At 37.8% G+C, this 18151-nt stretch overlaps 1 protein-coding gene across 1 annotated transcript in view; it reads right to left on the bottom strand.

Annotated features, from left to right (window-relative positions):
* Positions 1-6098: 6098 nt before the first annotated feature.
* ONECUT2 (one cut homeobox 2) overlaps positions 6099-18151 on the bottom strand; it is a 48424-nt gene continuing 36371 nt past the window's right edge. The window contains exon 2 of the mRNA XM_067545445.1: positions 6099-17732. Within this exon, the coding sequence (XP_067401546.1) occupies positions 17446-17732 (287 nt within the window). The 3' untranslated portion in view covers positions 6099-17445. The remainder of the gene's footprint in view (positions 17733-18151) is intronic.

The following is an 18151-nucleotide window of genomic DNA, read 5'->3' as shown; positions in this document are numbered from 1 at the left end:
ACTTTTCTTTCCTATATGATACATTTTACTGGTGGAGGTTCTTCATTTGTAGGGCTGTGCTAACAGCTTGCCACTAGAAATGGACCGGAATCAAAACTCTTAAGCTTTCAGGTGGGGATGGTTTCAGAATCCAAACCCAGAGAGGAATAGCTTATCTTTATCTTATGTTGCCACACACCATAATATCTGCGTGTCTCTATCTTTATAAAAGACAAACCAAATCCTGCATACCCCGAACTTTGAAACCTGTACTAATCTCTTGCACACATGCATTCCGCTAGACCCCACTATAAGGAAATGACTTAGATGATGGACAGAATTTTGACCAAAGGTTCTTTTACCTGTTCTGTCTATTCCAAAAATCTGTGCATGTTTCGAACACTGCACAAGAAGCTGAGTAGCCTTAGCTTGTGCTGGCTGCTTATTTTATGACATTTTCCTTTTAAACTCAAAACATCAGATTCCCTTGTTGTTATCATCACCGGTTGTTTCTGCACGTTGCTAAAAAACAAACAAAACCCCCCCACACATGCATGTACATGCACACAAACAAAATTCCCCTACGGTTAGAATACTAAATCACTTTTTAATTGACGTACAGATGCATTTTCATAAAATCATAGAAATGTAGGGCTGGAAAGGACCTTGATAGATCCTCAAGTCCAGCTTTCCCCCTGCACTCACTCAGGACCAAGTAGACCCATACCATCCCTGACCGTTGTTTGTTCAACCTGTTCTTAAAAGCCTCCAATGATGGGAATTCCACAACCTCTCTTGGAAGCCTATTCCAGAGCTTACCTACCCTTAGAGTAAGTAAGTTTTTTCCTAACATCCAACCTAAATCTCTGTTTAAACCCATATCTTCTTGGCCTGTCTTCAGTGGACATGGAGAACAATTAATCACTCTTTATAACAGCCCTTACTTAACGTATTAGAAGACTGTTATCAAGTCCTCCCTCAGTCTTCTTTTCTCAAGACTAAATATGCCCAATTTTTTCCTCCTACATCAGGTTTTCTAAACCTTTTATCATTTTTCTTGCTCTCCTCCAATTTATTCAATTCTTTCCTAAAGCATGGTGCCCAGAATTGGACTCAGTATTCCAGCACAGGCCTCAACAGTACTGAGTAGATTGGACTTCCTGTGTCTAACTTGTGACACTCCTGTCAAATACACTCCAGAATGGTATTCACCTTTTTGTTCAACTGCATCACACAGTTGACTTGTACTCAATTTGTGAGCCACTATAATTTTCAGATCCTTTTCAACAGTACTATGATGACCTCCCCAGTTATTCCCCATTTTGTAGTTGTGCATTTGATTTTTGCTTCCTAAGTGTAGTACTTTGCACTTGGCTTTATCGAATTCCACCTTGTTGATTACAGTCCAATTCTCTAATCTGTTAAAGTCATTTTAAATTCTAATTCTATCCTTCAAAGTGCTTGCAACCCCTCCCAGCTTGGTGTCATTCACACATTTTATAAGTATACCCTTCATGCCGTTATCCAAATCATTAATGAAAATATTGAACAGTACCGGACCCAAGACTGACCACTGTGGGACCCCAGTTTTACAGCGAACCATTGATAACTATTCATTTAGTATGGTCTTTTAACAAGTTGTGCATCTTAGGAATTTCATCTAGAACACATTTCCCTAGCTTGCTTATGAAAATGTCATATGGGACTGTGTCAAAAACATTACTAAAAGCCTTACTAAAATCAACATATAAAATTTTCACTATCAGGTGAGAACTATTTAAAAAGTTTTCTATGCATGCAAACCATACATTCACATTCCTTACCTCCACTTGGTGCAACCATGAACAGATACTCTATATAGTGTTCTTCAATGCTGGCATTAAAGGCTTGGTCAATGCTTGTTACTTGGCTGTGTACCCTTTTGGCTGTGCGCATTTAGGTGATTTCTTCCACATGAAACATGACACAAACATTGGTTTCACTAAGAACTGTTACCATTTGGGAGACCTATGTGTCTTGTTTCCTGGTCAAAGACATTGAACCTTGGAGTATTGTTTATTGGCTAGGGAGCACAAACATGACTTAAATGTCCTCTGAGAAAGTGCTGACTAAATTTACCTTGGTATAAAGGAAAAGAAGGAATTGTCATCCATTGTAGGTGAATTAAAGCCTTTTATTTGACATTAATTGCAGAATTTACAGCACTACCATTTAATGATAGGAATAAAAATATAAAGAATCCAGTGTAAGCAATGTTGTAGACAAAAACATCAGGATGGGAGAATAATGGCATCATGATGAAAACACAGCAAACAGAAAATAACTTTTAAAACTCAACTGAATTATTGAAAAGACTGGGAATTTAGCAAAGGGTTGAAAGTGCCCCAATGTGTCAACAACTACAACGATGTCCAAACTTCAGTCAATGCAGCAGTTGAAACATATAACACCAGTAACAGCTTTTTGCAAAACCTTTTTTTTTGTGTCTTTCCATTTGATGACTTACAGATGCAGAACATGGAACATTTTGGTTGCAACAAAGTTCAGAAAGAATTGTTGTAGCCCTACACTGAAGGAAAGGCTGTATGTGAGAAAATGCATTGTTGTTATAGTGGCATGTGTGCCAGCGAACTAACAGCGCTTATTAAGCTTTGGGAGCAATACGCCTTTCCACACACTTGGGCATGTTAGCTCCCACTGACGTTAACGCCAGTTTCACTACTGTGTTGAGAGGAGCACAACCTCTTTTTATGAAGCCTTTCTCCTGTAGTCCTCATGCAGCCAAGATGCCACCCCCCCAAACAACACAGAAACCATGACCCAGGGGAGTTTGCTGTGTCAGGACAGCTGGATCTGGCCTGAAAAGTAACATATTTTATTTGTGTTTTTGTAAGGAAAATAGAGTATTAGGAAATTTGAGGGCTGTCTACAGCTGTCATTTTTAAAAGTTCTTAAAAAGATATATTGGCCTAGATTTTCCACTTAACTTTAATTGGTCTATACAGTGGGTGAATAAGAGTAGAATTTGGCTGTGTTTTCATTTGACATGTATTGTTGAGTTCAATGGGTTATGAATCAGGCCCATAGTGATAGATGTTTTGACTTTAGGGGACATTTTTTTCTCTTTCTGATGCATAAATGGCCATTTTTTTTCTTTTTTTAAAATAAGAAATTAATGCAGAACTTTAAAGCAGAGCTGCAGAGTTCCCCCTCCTCGCCGCTGTTCTCTCATTATGGGCCCACCCTACTGTTTCGCTCACAGAGTGGAATGACTTTTTGCCACAAAGCTGCATGTGAACAGCAGGTTTGCAATGAAGAGGGAGAGCATTGACAAGAGAAGTTACAAACTGCTGCTTCCGATCAGTGGAGCTGGTTTGCATAGCCTGGAAGCCAGCTGAGCTGCCAAAGGTAATGGTTGAAAGAAGATGACTACAATATTGGCTTTGTTTTTAAATTGATTTTTAAAAATTTCATTACATGTAGAAGGCAAGTTTAGAGCACATCTGTGCCAGGAAAATGTGGAGCAGTGAAGGCAGGCACAGATGGAGTATCCAAAAGATCGCTCTGATGCCCGGTCTACACTATAAACTTACATCAGTATAACTACGTTGCTCGGGGGTGTGGAAAAATCCACACCCCTGAGCAACGCAGTTATACTGACCTAACCACCAGTTTAGACAGTGCTATGTCAACAGGCAGACATAGCTACCGCTTCTTGCAGCAGTGGATTAACTATGTAGTAGCATCTTCACTGAAGCGCTACAGCACTGGTGCAGCTGTGCCACTGCAGCGTGTTAAGTGTAGACCTGCCCTGAACTATGGCACTTAAGGGGCAGCAGATTTGTGGACCTGAAATTTGATGCCTAAAAGAGAATTTGATTCATCTGTTCTTCCCGTCAGCCTCAAAGCATCCAAGAGACCAAATAGGAAAAGAGAGAGGAGACTCTCGAAATAACACCCTAAGCTCTTTAAAGTCAAACACAAAAGGCCATATTTTGCTTTGGGCTAATGACACTCAATGAAATTAAATGAGGCTGCATAGGCATTAAGCATGAGCAGCATCTGGTTCAAGAGAGGAATATGAAGAGAATTCACACCAAAGTGCCCAGTTAAATACTTTTATTTCCCCCCCCCCCCCCAAATGTCCTAGACACTAAAGCCCAAATTGCCCTTTTGCTGACAATGGTTGTCAACAACACATTACAATTGACCTGCTCTGTAAACTGTTAGCGTAAATGGGACAAAACTACTTTCAGCACCACTGCAGCAGCTTTCATTTTGTCTCATTGGTGGTAGTGGTAGCACTGTTGTGCACAGGTTCAGCGGGACTGGTTGCTAATAACTGTGGTCAACAGCAGGTCAACTTACTTCAGAGAAAAAGAAATGGAAAATGATGGGTGGGATGTATCTTCCAATTCATCCCAGAGACCAAGGAAGAAAAGAGTTATTCTTCAGTGCCTTTTTTACTCAGCGAGATAAACAAAGGAAAAGTTCACTTTTAAATGCACTTCCTTGTTCACTTATTTTGCATCTGATCTACTTTGAATGAGGCTACTCAAGGAGAAGAAAAACTTTCCTATAGCTGTAGTAAAATGAAGGTTAACTGACTTTGTTGTAAGTACCTTGCCAACACCAATCCTAACATTATTTATTTATTTTTAGACCATACCAGCAGCCAGGCAGGAAGATATAGAATAATGATAGATGGTTCTTCTGCATCTGGGATAAAGATCAATGACTGGAGACTTGCACAACATTAACAAGGGCAAGTCACTATTAGACTTATTAGATTCTCAGCTACAGCAGCAGCTCTGCTGCTTCTTGCTGCCACAGTGGTGGATTCACACAATAAAGGTTGTGTTAGGGTGTCAGATGTGTAATTTACTTCAATTTCCTGTGATAGTGTGAGTTATGCAGTATTGTGCAATTTCAGAAGACGGCGATATGGTGATTTGCTTTTTATGCCTGTCACTGAAGTATGTTCGATGTCACTGTTGGCCTTGATAACAAATTAACACTAACTGAGGTACCCCATAAAATTAGGGTTTGAATGTCAGTTTCAGAAGATACTGTTGAAAAAAAATAAAAATAAAAATAAAGGGACCATTATGACTTCTATCTTGGCTTACTTCTTCTGTGTGGTGATTTGCCCTGAGCAATGGCAATAGCCCTATAAAGAGAACCTTGGGGTAAAATTCATCCCCGGGTGGGATTCCAATTGCTACAGAAGGGATGTATTTGATCCTTTTTATGCAAATTGTATTCAATCTTGACTTGGTGCATGTGTCCATGGTGTTTGCGGTGGTGGCAGTACTTGGCATATTTGTAACGAAACATCTCCTAGGAACAGACATATCCATTACAATTTGCTCATGGTTGTCCCAGCTGAGGAAAACAGCAGAGGTCCAGAGGCTTAGAAAAAGTTGGAGGGGACTAACTGGGGGGAAGAGAGGGAGGAGGAGGTCTGCGCCAATATTGTCATCAAAGGCGCATTGTCCTTTCCTCTTCCATTTAATGGACTATTGAAAGGCCAAGACCTGTTGCATTGCCAACAAGAACGCAGAAAACCTGCAGCAAGCCATCCAAATCTTTCTCATTCTCAAGCCTAATTATAGGTCCTGAGCCCGCAACAACATGTACACATGCTTAACTTTAAGGCGTCTGAGTAGTCCCATTGAGATCAATGAATCCACTCAGTGCATACAGTTAAGGACATATGTAAGTCCTTGCAGGATTGGCGCCTTGGAAAAGAGGTTTGGAAAGGGGGTCCATTAGAGAGAGAGTCTGAGGCATAATTAAGATTTTTTTCCTTTATACCCTGATCTTCCCCTTTCATTTAAAATTCACCTCTGGTGTTAGCTAAGTTTGTCACAGGCCTCGGGTTAACATCTAAGATATTTCTCAAGTACATCTGCTCACATGGGGCCTGATCCTGCATGCAATGTTGCATTTCACAGGATCAGACTCTATATTATTTCAAATGTGCCCAGTTTTGCTTTATAGTCTGCTACAAAATGTATAGCTGAGGTTAGTCCTGCTTTGAGCAGGGGGTTGGACTAGATGACCTCCTGAGGTCCCTTCCAACTCTAATATTCTATGATTCTATGATTCTATGATCTTTTAGGGTCTGATCCTGTGCTCATTGAGATAAATAGCAAAGCACCCATTTACTTCAGTGGTGCAGGATCAGACTCTAAGTGGGTTTCTAATAACTATAAAAGGCACCTGAATACAAAGGACCTTTTCAAATGCAAAAATGTCAGGTTTTCCTCCTTTATTGAACTTTGGCAAATCATATGTGTGTGGTTTTTACATCAATAGCTACAAATAAAAATTTGAAAATTATACTGTATTTGTTATTAAGATAAAGGACGTCTATTGGCACAAATCATTGAGTAAAAACCTTTAATAATAAAATAACATTCACTCTGTAGCTACTTTATTTGTCTGGAAAACTCAGCTTACACTCAATTCAACATATCACCTTCCACAAAGGTAAAAAAAATGACATAAAATGGAATAATAAAATATACCTTAAATTTCATAATACAAGTACCTTGGCAAATTTTAGTAAGCTGGACCATCTACTATTTGTTATAAACAGTAATGGATGTTGTCATTGTCTCACATACCCCTTGTTTCCTTTGGATTGAAAAATTAATTTGAATTTAATGTATAGATATTATAATAACTGCATTAAGCTGGAATAGTTGTGGATCTGTTAGCATGAGTCGAATTTACTGAAACAAATATTGATTCTGCTTATTGCGGAAGAACATATAAAGCTTTCTGGAAGATTAAACACTATTACAATCATTAACTGTCTTACAAAAAAACCTATTTAAAATGCTTGTATCCATTACCATCTTTGGCAGATAAATAAGGGGAAAAAATAAACAGACTATATTACAAAGCTTCCATTATCACAATCTACTTCATAAGACCAAATAAAAACATGTTTCTTTGCACTAATGAAAGCACATCTCCAATATATTCTTAATGACAGACAATATAAGCACTGTACTGATGTTAAATTTAGATGTCCTGTTTAGTAGACTGCCGCTTTTACACCTTCAATTGCACTGTCCTATGCAAAGTAACGTGTATTTAGTCGTTGATTTGGCTTTACATTTAGCATGGTCAATGAGTTCGGTTTCTGTAAATGTTTTCAAGTGGGTGAGTAAACCCAAATATAAACAACACTAAATTTGCCAATACCAAATAGTGCTACTATAACATTAGTTTTTGTGGGATTTGGAAGGGTGGATTAGTTTAGGGTCCAGAGATTATTTTAAATTGGGTACCACGTATTTTATTAAACACTAGCCCTAAATTGAGGGAAATGAGGGCTATGGGTGCCTCCTAAGGGGACTGAACAAAAGAGAGCTTCAGTATTCTTTCAATAAGATTCAAATAAAACCAATGTATGCACTTCAGACTAGAGAGAGAACTGAAATACAGTTGCATAGGCAAGACAGATGGGAGGGGATTCTAGCTATATTTTTTAGACTGAATCACTGAGGCAGTCTGTATTGTTGTCAGTCATGACAGACAACATGGCTATAATTAGCTCTGCTATTACTGAAGTTTTGGGTTCATGGTGAGTGCTGACCTTACTACAAAATACAAGAAACCAAGCACAAAAAGAACCAGAATGGTTATTCCCAGCAAGATCAGCGGAAGAGGTCTGGAATTTTTATGACGTTCCAAAACATCCACATTTACATTCTAGGGTATTACATGTTATGTCTAAGGTCTCTGCCATAAAGCCAAAATAACTCCTTTTATTTGGAAAAAATGCACAGTTGACTCAATTTTGAGTAAGCTGTATTTTGAAATGACCCGCTCAGAAATTAAATGTATGGGCTATGGGAAACTGTCAATGGGTTAAACTTTGCTTTGAATAAAATTTTCTGTTTTATAACTGGAATCCAATTTGATTTGGCTGTTTTTAAAACATGGACTGATCAGAAGACAGTTTAAAAGTGATGTAACTTCTCATATAAACTAGTATTTCAACTGTATGAGGCAGAACTGTGCATGTTTTCATAATTTAAATGTATACACAATTGTTCCACAACTGCTAACAGATAACAGGCTCCCATGCATAAATAAATTCCATTAAACCAAAGGTTAAGGTCTATTTCTGAATGAAAAAAAAAAGTTGCCATTAAGAACCACAATGCATCACACCGCTAAACTTTTTTTTGCCTCATGCATACAAATTATAGCACTGATTGGCAGTTGCTAATTATAATACTACACTGTAACACAGAACAATTAGTTGTTCAGACCAAATAGCACAAATGTAGAAAATAATCGTATTTTTTTCAACAGAGCAAATTAACACAGATTGTTTCTTCAGCAAAATATGAAACTGTAAACTTTGGGCTCATTCTGCAACTTTCCCCAATCCAGAATAAATAAAAATCCAAAGGGAAAAAAGACTGACGTACATTATTTAAGCGCACCTTTTTTGTCTATTACAAAAGCACAACCTAAAACGTATAAAGCTTTTTCTTTCTTTAAATCACAGTTACCAAAAAAAAAAAACAGTGAATAATTTATTACATATGCTATAATAACATTACTCTAAACACTATTATCTATGAGGTATATCTGAGAAAATTCGGTAAGGAATTGCGCGGTCTGCGTTGCCAACATGCCCAGTTTTATATTAAAGCTTTGGAACCGTGAAGAACTAGAAAAGGAGGAGGAGGAAGAAGAAGAACCTTTGGTATTATTATTATAAATCTTGTTCTTTGCGGGGTTGCATTGCAAAGCACCACAGTACAATAAGCCCACCAGGTACAGTATGGCGGCCCAGTTGAAGCTGAGGTATTCACAGGAAGAATTAAACAAAGCACAGAGAGGTCTAGACTGGCAAAATCGTTGCTTTGGTTCAAGCAAGGCACTCGTCCCGTGGTAATGTCACACTTTGCAAGTGAAGCATGAATCTGGTAAGGAATCCAATTGCTGTAGAGGATCCTGCCAATTCTGACTATTTTCTGTGTTCAACGCTCTTAAATGTACACTGGGAGGTGAAAGTGGGGTGTATGGTATGGAAGGTTTCACTTAACACAAGGAATATATCATCTCCTCCATACCTAGAAGGCATCCTGAGAATTATTATAGCTCCATGTTGAAGGTGGATAGAGATACAAATAGATATAAAGTTCACATGTAACAAGCCTCTGTCTTTCCCAAGAAAGAAAAGACTTAGTATTTTGGGGGGAGGGGAGCACGTTTAATACTAAAGTGGCGTTTTTGCGTTGAGCTGATGATGAAAACAATTTGAATCAACAATGCACTGCTGATGCAAACACCTTATTGAAAAGCGCAAAGATCACTATAATACAGACATGTGCATTAGACTACTTCACAATGTTATGATCCTGATCTTGCATTGCTCGCAGACCTATCTGCCTGAGTGGAGTGCCACTGAAACCCATGAGATTCTGCATGGGTAGGAGCCTCGTTATCTTTGCAGGGCTGGATTCTCCTATTGAGGTGTTGTCCATCTATGTCAATGGCAGCAGGAGCAAGCCCATAGATGCCACCGGCCAGATATCAAACTCAGTTACTCTTGTGCAACTGAAATCAGAGTTTGGCTTTACTTCTCTACAAATCTTCTGCGTATATTGTCACAATCTTGCTCACTTTACTCAGGCAAAACTCCCATTCAAGTTGATGGGGTTGTGCAGGGTCCAAGTGAATGCAGAATTTGGCCCTCTGTGTCTAAACTATTTGATCTAAAGCTGTGAAGTAGTACACTATATAAAAAGCAAACAATGGTGATGAGTGGATTTTACTAGTCATTCGTCATATAACAGGCTAAGAGAAACAAGCACAAAAGGGCACTATTTATTCCCTGATGATGAAAAGAGGCACCCAACTTCTAAGTAAATCATTTAGGATCATTTTACTAATGGAGTTTAATGTGCCTTCACTTCACTGCTAACTCGAAGAAAAAATAATTAACTCAACAAATGTAATGTGAAAAAAATGTAATTTTAAAAGAGAAAAAAGGAGACAGCAGCCTTTGTTTCTCTTGTATCTAATCTGTAAATTAAACTCAGGGCTTGTTTCTGATCTCAGTTTCACTGGTGAAACGCCACAGTAATTCCATGATTCCTGAAAGCTATCCAGATTTACACTGATGCTATTAAGATCAGACTCTGGTCCAGAGACTTTACTGCACAAGTTTGACCTTTGATCTAAACTGCAATCAGGAGATGCGACTGCAGCACATGTAGACATAACAAAGCAGTGAATCTGCTGCACCACGGGCATCTGCTGCTCAATTATGTATCCAGTGTCCTGGGTGGGTGGAACTGGCCCAAGCAGCTGACTGGGCTGCCCTGGCTTCCTTGCTGTTGTTACTCAAACTAGCTTGAGCAAAGCTAGCTCAGGTCTGGCTACACGTGCTGTAATCACACCTCCCAATTGCATTGTAAACATACCCTAGTGAGTCCGGTATTTTGCTTCTTGCAGCCCCCAATACCCAATGTTTTAGAGGAAGTTAAAAAAAATTCCCATAATGCAGTCACGTGCAATGCTTTGTCTATGGCAGCAATTCCTTCCTGACCTCTTCACAGCAATCCACTAAAAATAGTGCTGTGCTTCAGCTGAATTTGGCTTTATGTGAATTAGAGATACTTGTGTGAGTCTGAAGAATTGAGCCCCAGGTATGTCATTGCCACTGAAGTCAATGGAAGCCCCGTATTTACAGCAGCTACCAGATCAGGCAATGAGCAGAGAGAAATAGCTCCCTAATTGTGTAGCTTTCTCCTGATGCTTCCTGAGACTGCACTTACTTCTCTAAGGACCATCAATGGGAGTTTCGCTTGAATAAAGACCACAGGATCAGACCCATAACATTGTTAAACAGCAATGGAGATACTGGTCCAATTTCTGCCATTGATTCAAATGTAAATACCCCAATATTTCAGCTGGAGTTCTGCATTTGGCAAGATAGCAGGATATAGATTTATTTTACTGAGGTAACAGTCAAAGAGCAAAAATCAACTACCAAGCAAGATCCAACACAGTTGCTCCGATGGTTTGAATTAAGCCAGTGGGGGAAGTAAAGTGGTTCTGCCAGGCTCTGAACTTGCCTGGCTTGGCCGCAGACATTTTTGGCTAGCAGAAGGAATAAGATAAACACAGAAAATGCCCTCATCAGAATTAGCAGCTCCCACTACAGGAATTTCTTTGGGGTATCTGAGTTGCAGCTGTATAGTACGGTACGTAGGAGAGAAAAGTGAAAACTATAAAAGAGCACAAGCAGAATGCAGACCGCACAGAGAAAGAAATCTTTGGTATCTTTGGTATCATCAACACGATTAAAATTACAAATGGAAAAAGTCAGTGAGGTAGCCTCTTTGGTTCTCACTAGAAATAGAAAGGGTTTTTTTTCTTTATTTTTTTTTATTTTTTTTCCTCCTTTTTTTTTTTTTTTTTTTTGCACACACAGAGTTCATTCTTGGAAGCAGCTAGTTTAAGGGTTTCTCTGTTTTTGCTTGTCGGTATATTATTCCCCTCCCCCTCCCCCCAGCTTAAGTTTTAAGAAGCCACAAAGTTCAGGCAAAGTATCTCAGTTTCTGTTTTCTATTGTTTCTGAATGCACAGTTATAGGTTGAATATTCATTGCTTGTCCACAAAATTCGCTCTGTTGTTTTGACAGCAAATAAACTGTAGTGCTTTAAATTGTTTTAAATAAAATATATAAAACTATACAAGGGCATCTTCTGCAGATGCTGAATAAGTTAAATAAATAAGTTACATTGGGAAGGCTTCATATGCCATCATAATTAAAGGTACGTCCCACTTTCTAATGAGATGGGAAGGGGGATTAACTTAAATAATTTAATTATTGATATTTAAACCATTTAAATCAATTAAAAGAAGAAATAAAACTTAAAATCCCTTTTTTAACCTGTTATTTTTCCCTGTCTGTAACAGAACTTGGCTGCTTTATGAAGCAATACTAACTTTAAAGTGTACATACTAATATAAGTATTGCATCTATGATGCGCTACAATTCTAGAACTGATAAATAAGTAAAATTAACTCAAATAACAAAGTAATCAGGAATGATTAAATTAAATAGTTACACAAGATTATCATTTGAGCCTGTTCCTGCAGTCTGTAAGCAGGCAAAGTCCCACTGAAAATTAAAATAAAATGAAACCAAATGGGGGTTTAGCCTGAATAAAGACTTCAGGATTGGGCTGAGACTAATTTAAATAAATTATGTCATTGATAGTTAATATATTGGGTCACAACCCAAAAGAGTCAGGAAAAAAAAATAAAATCATGTAAAGATTTGCATTTTTAAACAATAAAAATTCCCCTTAATAAATATAAATTAGGCCCAGTATAATCTATAAAGTTTTCCCACCTTTAAAAATACTTCAGTATTGTGACAAGCAAGAAAAACATCCGATTCCCCCCCTCCCCATAGCTAGCACAACCTTTCCAAAGCTATGTCATCACCATATCTCCTTTTGGAAGAGGAGATTCCTATTCCCTTAAGTAGGGTTGAGCTTTGCTTTGCTGGTTTAGTCCTTCTCAGGTCTTTGGATTTAGCGTTAGTTAAGAGAGATCCAGAATAAAGCTATTCAACCGAAGTAATCAAGCACATTCTTTGTTCCTTCACAGATGATTAAACAATATCCAAGGTTTCTTGAAAGTTGAATTCATCTTGGATGTGCCCATGATAGTAACTCCAAGTAGACAGTAAAGAAGATGCTGGGATACTATTTTTACATGTTAGTTTTTTGTATCAGAATAAATAAACAAAAAGGATACCGGTTATATCTGTACAGCTGTATAGATTTATAAACAGATGGCATAGAAATGTAACAGCATTTTGGATTTTTTAGTATAAACAGAATATACTGTATACCATACATATGTGTACTCACACCCACATATATATCTACACTCAGTATATACTGTTAACACTCATTTTCTGAGTTATATGCTACATAAAAAGCCTGCTACAGTTGACAATGAAATGGAAGACTTAATGTGGGGGTGATAAAATGTACAGGAGTAAAAAATGCAGCAGTGCTTTCATAGGTCCATATCAAATTCATTTTTGACTAATAGGCATGTAATGGGACCATTGACATGGCCATGGACTCAAAATGCAATCCGCTCTCAGACAAAATCTCACACTGCAGTTTGGAACTCTAATTATAACAGTAACATCAGGGGCCATCATTGTTCAATCAATATATCATTATGTTGTTTCCAGTGGGTGATTTTTTTCCAGTAGTTTAAATTTAAAGATTGGAATTTGAGACATTATATTGTTGACCAAGCACTTCCAAACATTTGCAGGGAATCAAAAATATCACATTTTACCTTAAGGATAATTTTTGTTTGTCTGTTAATAATTCAGTAGTTAACCTGAATTGTTCTGGCTGCACCTGTTGGCATAGAGTCAAATAAGAAAGACTTACACTCATCCTTGAATAAAAATATCTATTTTTTCATTGCACGGTTAACAGCATTCCCATATCCTCCCATGAGATATGAAGCTTAGACACAAATTTCCTGGTCATGCTGTCTTTCTGGCGATAGTTGGGCATCTGCTGTATTTTTGGTTGGTGAGATGAGTCAAATAAAGCCTAAAAGGTGTCTAGATTTTTTACAATTAATTATGTTTTGGTCGGAAACAATCAAGGACCAGATTCTGAGTCTCTCATGTTGTGTAGCAACATATGCCACAAGGTGTTCCATTGAAATCCATAAGGCTGCTCATAGAATGCAGTACTACACAACACAGGTCAGGGTGTTGGACTCTAGCCTCGAAAGGATGGGAAAGGAACGGGGCAGGAATTTCTAGACAATTCATTGGGTTTCAGGGCATATGATGTAAAATGATCTTTGAAGTTGTGAGAATTGACTCATGCTTCTCCTTTTACTTATTAAAAGATCACAAAGCACTCTAATTTTCCAGCGTAAACACAAGGGAAACCTCATAAGGGAAACATGGCACTTTCCCCTTGATTACAAAGGAGACACTTTACAAAAGACAGAACTCACTAGCATGTGGATGTGCTTAATGTTAGAAGGCCATCTGTGTGGCAAACTTACTTTGGCTTGGACATCTCATTTTCACCATATTCCTTAAATGATGCTTGGGATATTATTTATTGTCAGATCTACACATCAATTCCATGCAAACACAAGGAAAATTGACAGTAATCTAAGGGTAAAAAATGATATTCTGTGCTTTAACTAAAGTGTTGTGTTCATCTCCTTTATAGAATGGCAAAGGGTATAGCATTATGGAATGGGATATGAGAAAAACAAGAAGAAAAGCAGCATTGTATAATACTGCAAGAAAATGAAAAACAACACTATTAGGATGGAAAATTGCTAGTATGGTCAATGATCATACGCAAGACATGGATACAGATAGGCCTGAACCAACCATCTCAGATCTGAACATTAGCTTCATGCCAAACTTGGAGGGTGAAGTTTAGATTTGGATCAAAGCTTCATTAGATGGGCCAAATCAAACCTTTAAACATAAATTCTTTGATCCTTTGGGAAAGTGTGGGTCCAGATCTGGACTCTGCAGTTCAGTTACATCTCTGATAATGAGGCTTCACTTTTTCCTCTGGAGACGCATGTTTGACTGCCCTTCTCTGGGAAAGAGTTATGTGGAAGGAATAATTTTTTCCCCTGGAGCTAGCATTTATCAGTTAGTTGCTGATGCTGATTCCTGGATAGCCAGCTTGAATTTACTTCTAAGGAAAGGTCCTTAGCTATCCTTCTGGTACAGAAAAGTTTTCTGTTTTTCTTTCTTTTCTTAAAAAAATTGTAAAAAGTAGAAAACTGAATATATTACTTTTATATGCAGTGTTATCTGAAAAGAAGCCCTAAATCATATATAGAGATGGAATTGAATTGACACACTGTTTGCAACCTCCTAAAACCATCCTCCCACCTCCCCTAATCTTTGAGAAAGTTCAGATTTGGTCCTGGATCAGAATTTCATGACTTACACTACAATGATTCAAACCGGAACAATGAATGCAAATCACTGTTGGAACTCAGGAACTATTGGAAGCTCTTATCCAGACTGAATTGATCTTTGTGACTCAGGTGCATCTCTAGTGATACTCAGTATTTACAACAAAGTATATTAGTACCTATCTTGTGAGTTTCATTTCAGGGGAAGGGGAAGAGGATCTGGTCAATAAACCCTTTTTTCCCATATGGGATGGTTGTTTAAAGCTCTGAACATACAAGAGAACAATTCTACCTGTTAAATAATATTCACCTGACACATTTTTCCACATACTCTTATGGACAGAGAAGACACATTAGTTTAGTATCCCAACATCTTATACTTGGAGTCCATGGAATCCTTGAAAGATTCCATGTGTGTGGGGGAGGGAGTGGGAGAAACAGAAAAAAAAATTAAAAACCACCCTTTTTGTTGCTCTAAGAAACAGAATTGATTACCTTTACACAGATCAATGGTGCTATGAGCATTTTAGCCGTGCAAAAGGAGATAATGAACTGAAACAAAAGTTGTGAGAAATCCTCATCTTTGGTATTGTAGCTGTTGAGGTTTCGGTTGCTCTGTTCCTTGTTCTTTTGAAAAAACTGCATAGGCACAAATTAAAGACAATCTTCAACTTTAAGATTACTGAGTTGTCATATGAAGCAGCACTCATATTGGCTTTACTTTGTTTTCATTCTTGTCAACCCTTTCTTTGAAATCTGCTTCCTAAAATGTCCAAGATGTCTGTCAAACCACAGTGTGTTATTTGTTTGTTTCCTGACGTGCTTCCTTGGTTTTTTATTTTATTTCATTTTTTTTTAAAATGGAACAGTTTGTTGCAGAAGAAGTAGGTGCAGAAAAAGTTTCTTTGGTTTCGATTAAGTAGTACATAAAAAAGTCTCAAGTTCTTTAAAGAATCATTACAGCGTTTGGCTTGCTTTTGAACACTCAATTGGTGTTTCAAAAGGGGCCATTCACTGGTAAATATGCACATCAAGTGACCATAACAATTTCAGTGATAAGGATTGTTTATGCTATTTGAAGACTAATGTAACTGCAGCTAGTATGGCCATGTTAGCTCTGCTACTCCGCTCACGACTTTGCTAATTTTTTCAGCATTCATTTTCTGCTCAATTGTATAGCAAACTAAAATGACAGAGTTAAATGTTTTTTGGAGTTTGCAAGGCTTTCTGATTTCTAAAATAATCACAGTACTATGATGATGATGATGAAAATAAATGGCAAGTTATAAATGTCTTTGGCTTGCAGTATCCTGCATCTTTGGCGTACTGTGTTCTCTTCAGGTTAAATGAATTGATAATGGAGATGTGATAGATTTTGATGCCATATTTAAGTCATATGCAGCACATCTAAAATGGTCAGTGACATCCTGAAAGTGGATGCTTTTTTTCTGCTTAGGAAATACCAAGGAATTCTAACACAGAATGCAATGATAAAAAAATACACTTCAGTAACAATGAAATGATAAAGGAGAAACTAGATGCCTAGTAACTAAAAAGGACATATTAATGACCTAAAGATATCTAGATCACTCAACGTGTTGTGTTTGCTCCACTGTAGCAGTTAAATTGACCTCCTGAGTGTGCATCTGCATTATGTACAAACACAGAATTTGTGACAAACAGCAAAATGTGCTTGAAGCTTGTGTGGTCACATACTTTTCACTAACAACTTCATAAATTAGAGTGTCTTGAAAGAACAGATGTAGCAAGTCTAGAACCATTACTATTTCTGTATCTATTGTCTTTGTGCTTGATACTTTGAGCTCAAGTGAACTGAATTCTAGTTATCCATGACCATATGAGTGTTCACTGATAAGTTTAAAAAAATACACCCAAAACATAAAATTAGATCAAAATTTTTCTAAAACATCTAAACAAAACAATGCCTGAGATTACAAAACAGATTCTTGGGTTTTTCAATTTCCATCTTTTATACTTTGTGCTCAGTTCTCATGTTATGGGTGTGAGCTTTGGTATATGGTGGTGAGGCAAGTCTAAGCATTTGGAAAACAAAGTAGGTCAGACATGTTTATACTTCTTCTGTTTAGCTACCAACTCTGGGCAATCCTGCAGTGCTCCCATCACCTTCAACGCTGATCCATATTTTAAGTCTTCATTGGCTCTCAGGAGAAATTTATGTCATGAATGACCCACTTCTATTTTGGATATGCTTAGCCTGTCTCGAATGTAAGACTACATAGAAAGTGATTAATTTGTGATTTGCGCCTTCTAAAACTGACTAAATAGCCATTAAAAAAGTGTCCTATGTTTACAGCTAGACTAGAATTACTTTCCAAGAGAATTGTGCTTTCAAATCACCAGTGAAGGGCCCCACTAAGAATCCATACTTTCTTTTCTTTCTTTTCTTTTTTTTATAGTTGAGTTGTGCCCAATTTAGATTCCTTTCTTCAATCATGCTTTGGTACAAGTGCCAGAGGTTGAAGAGGATCCCCCTGTACTCAAATCATCCTGCCATTTCTCAAGGCTGCGCCTTCTAGCGTTCATGAAGAAGTTACTGACAGTGGTAAGTTCCAAGCCCAGCTGTTGAGAGATGGTGATCTGCATTTCTTTGGACGGACGTTTGTTCTCTTTGAAGATGGCAAAAAGTGTTCTGCGCTGGAGATCGGTGAAAACCAGACGAGATTTCTTCTGGGAATTGTTCCTGTCTTTATTCGGTTCTTGTTCTTTGCGTTTGCATGCTTGGGGAAATAGAAAAAAGAGAGAGAGAGAAAGAGAGAGAAAGAATCAATGTATGCATAAGTACCTATAAACTGAGCAGGTGATACATTGAAAACATTGATAAAGCTGTACAGTGGATGTAAACTGTTAAACTTTATTGTGCAGATTGCAGCGCTGTCAATAACCAACGTCCTCAGGTTCATCTCTTAAGAATGTGAGTCACTAATGTGGCTAGAATGGGCAGTAAAACCAAAGAGATCAATGATCTGAATTAATACTGAGTAAACAATTAGTACTGAAAAAAGCTTTCTAAGAGAAAGTATAGATAGGGGTGACTGTGGTCCCAAACACAGCTAAAAGGCCTGATTTTTCAAAAGTGACTAGTGATTTTGAGTCACTCTAATTCTAGGTGCTGAGCACCCCTCCACTGAATATCAAG

The sequence above is a fragment of the Emydura macquarii genome, unplaced genomic scaffold, assembly GCF_026122565.2.
Source record: "Emydura macquarii macquarii isolate MOO-44397 ecotype Brisbane River unplaced genomic scaffold, CSIRO-AGI_Emac_v2 contig_1045, whole genome shotgun sequence".
Classification (NCBI taxonomy): domain Eukaryota; kingdom Metazoa; phylum Chordata; order Testudines; family Chelidae; genus Emydura; species Emydura macquarii.
The sequence above is the reverse complement of the archived record's forward strand: the minus strand, read 5'-3'. Positions and strand labels throughout refer to the sequence as shown.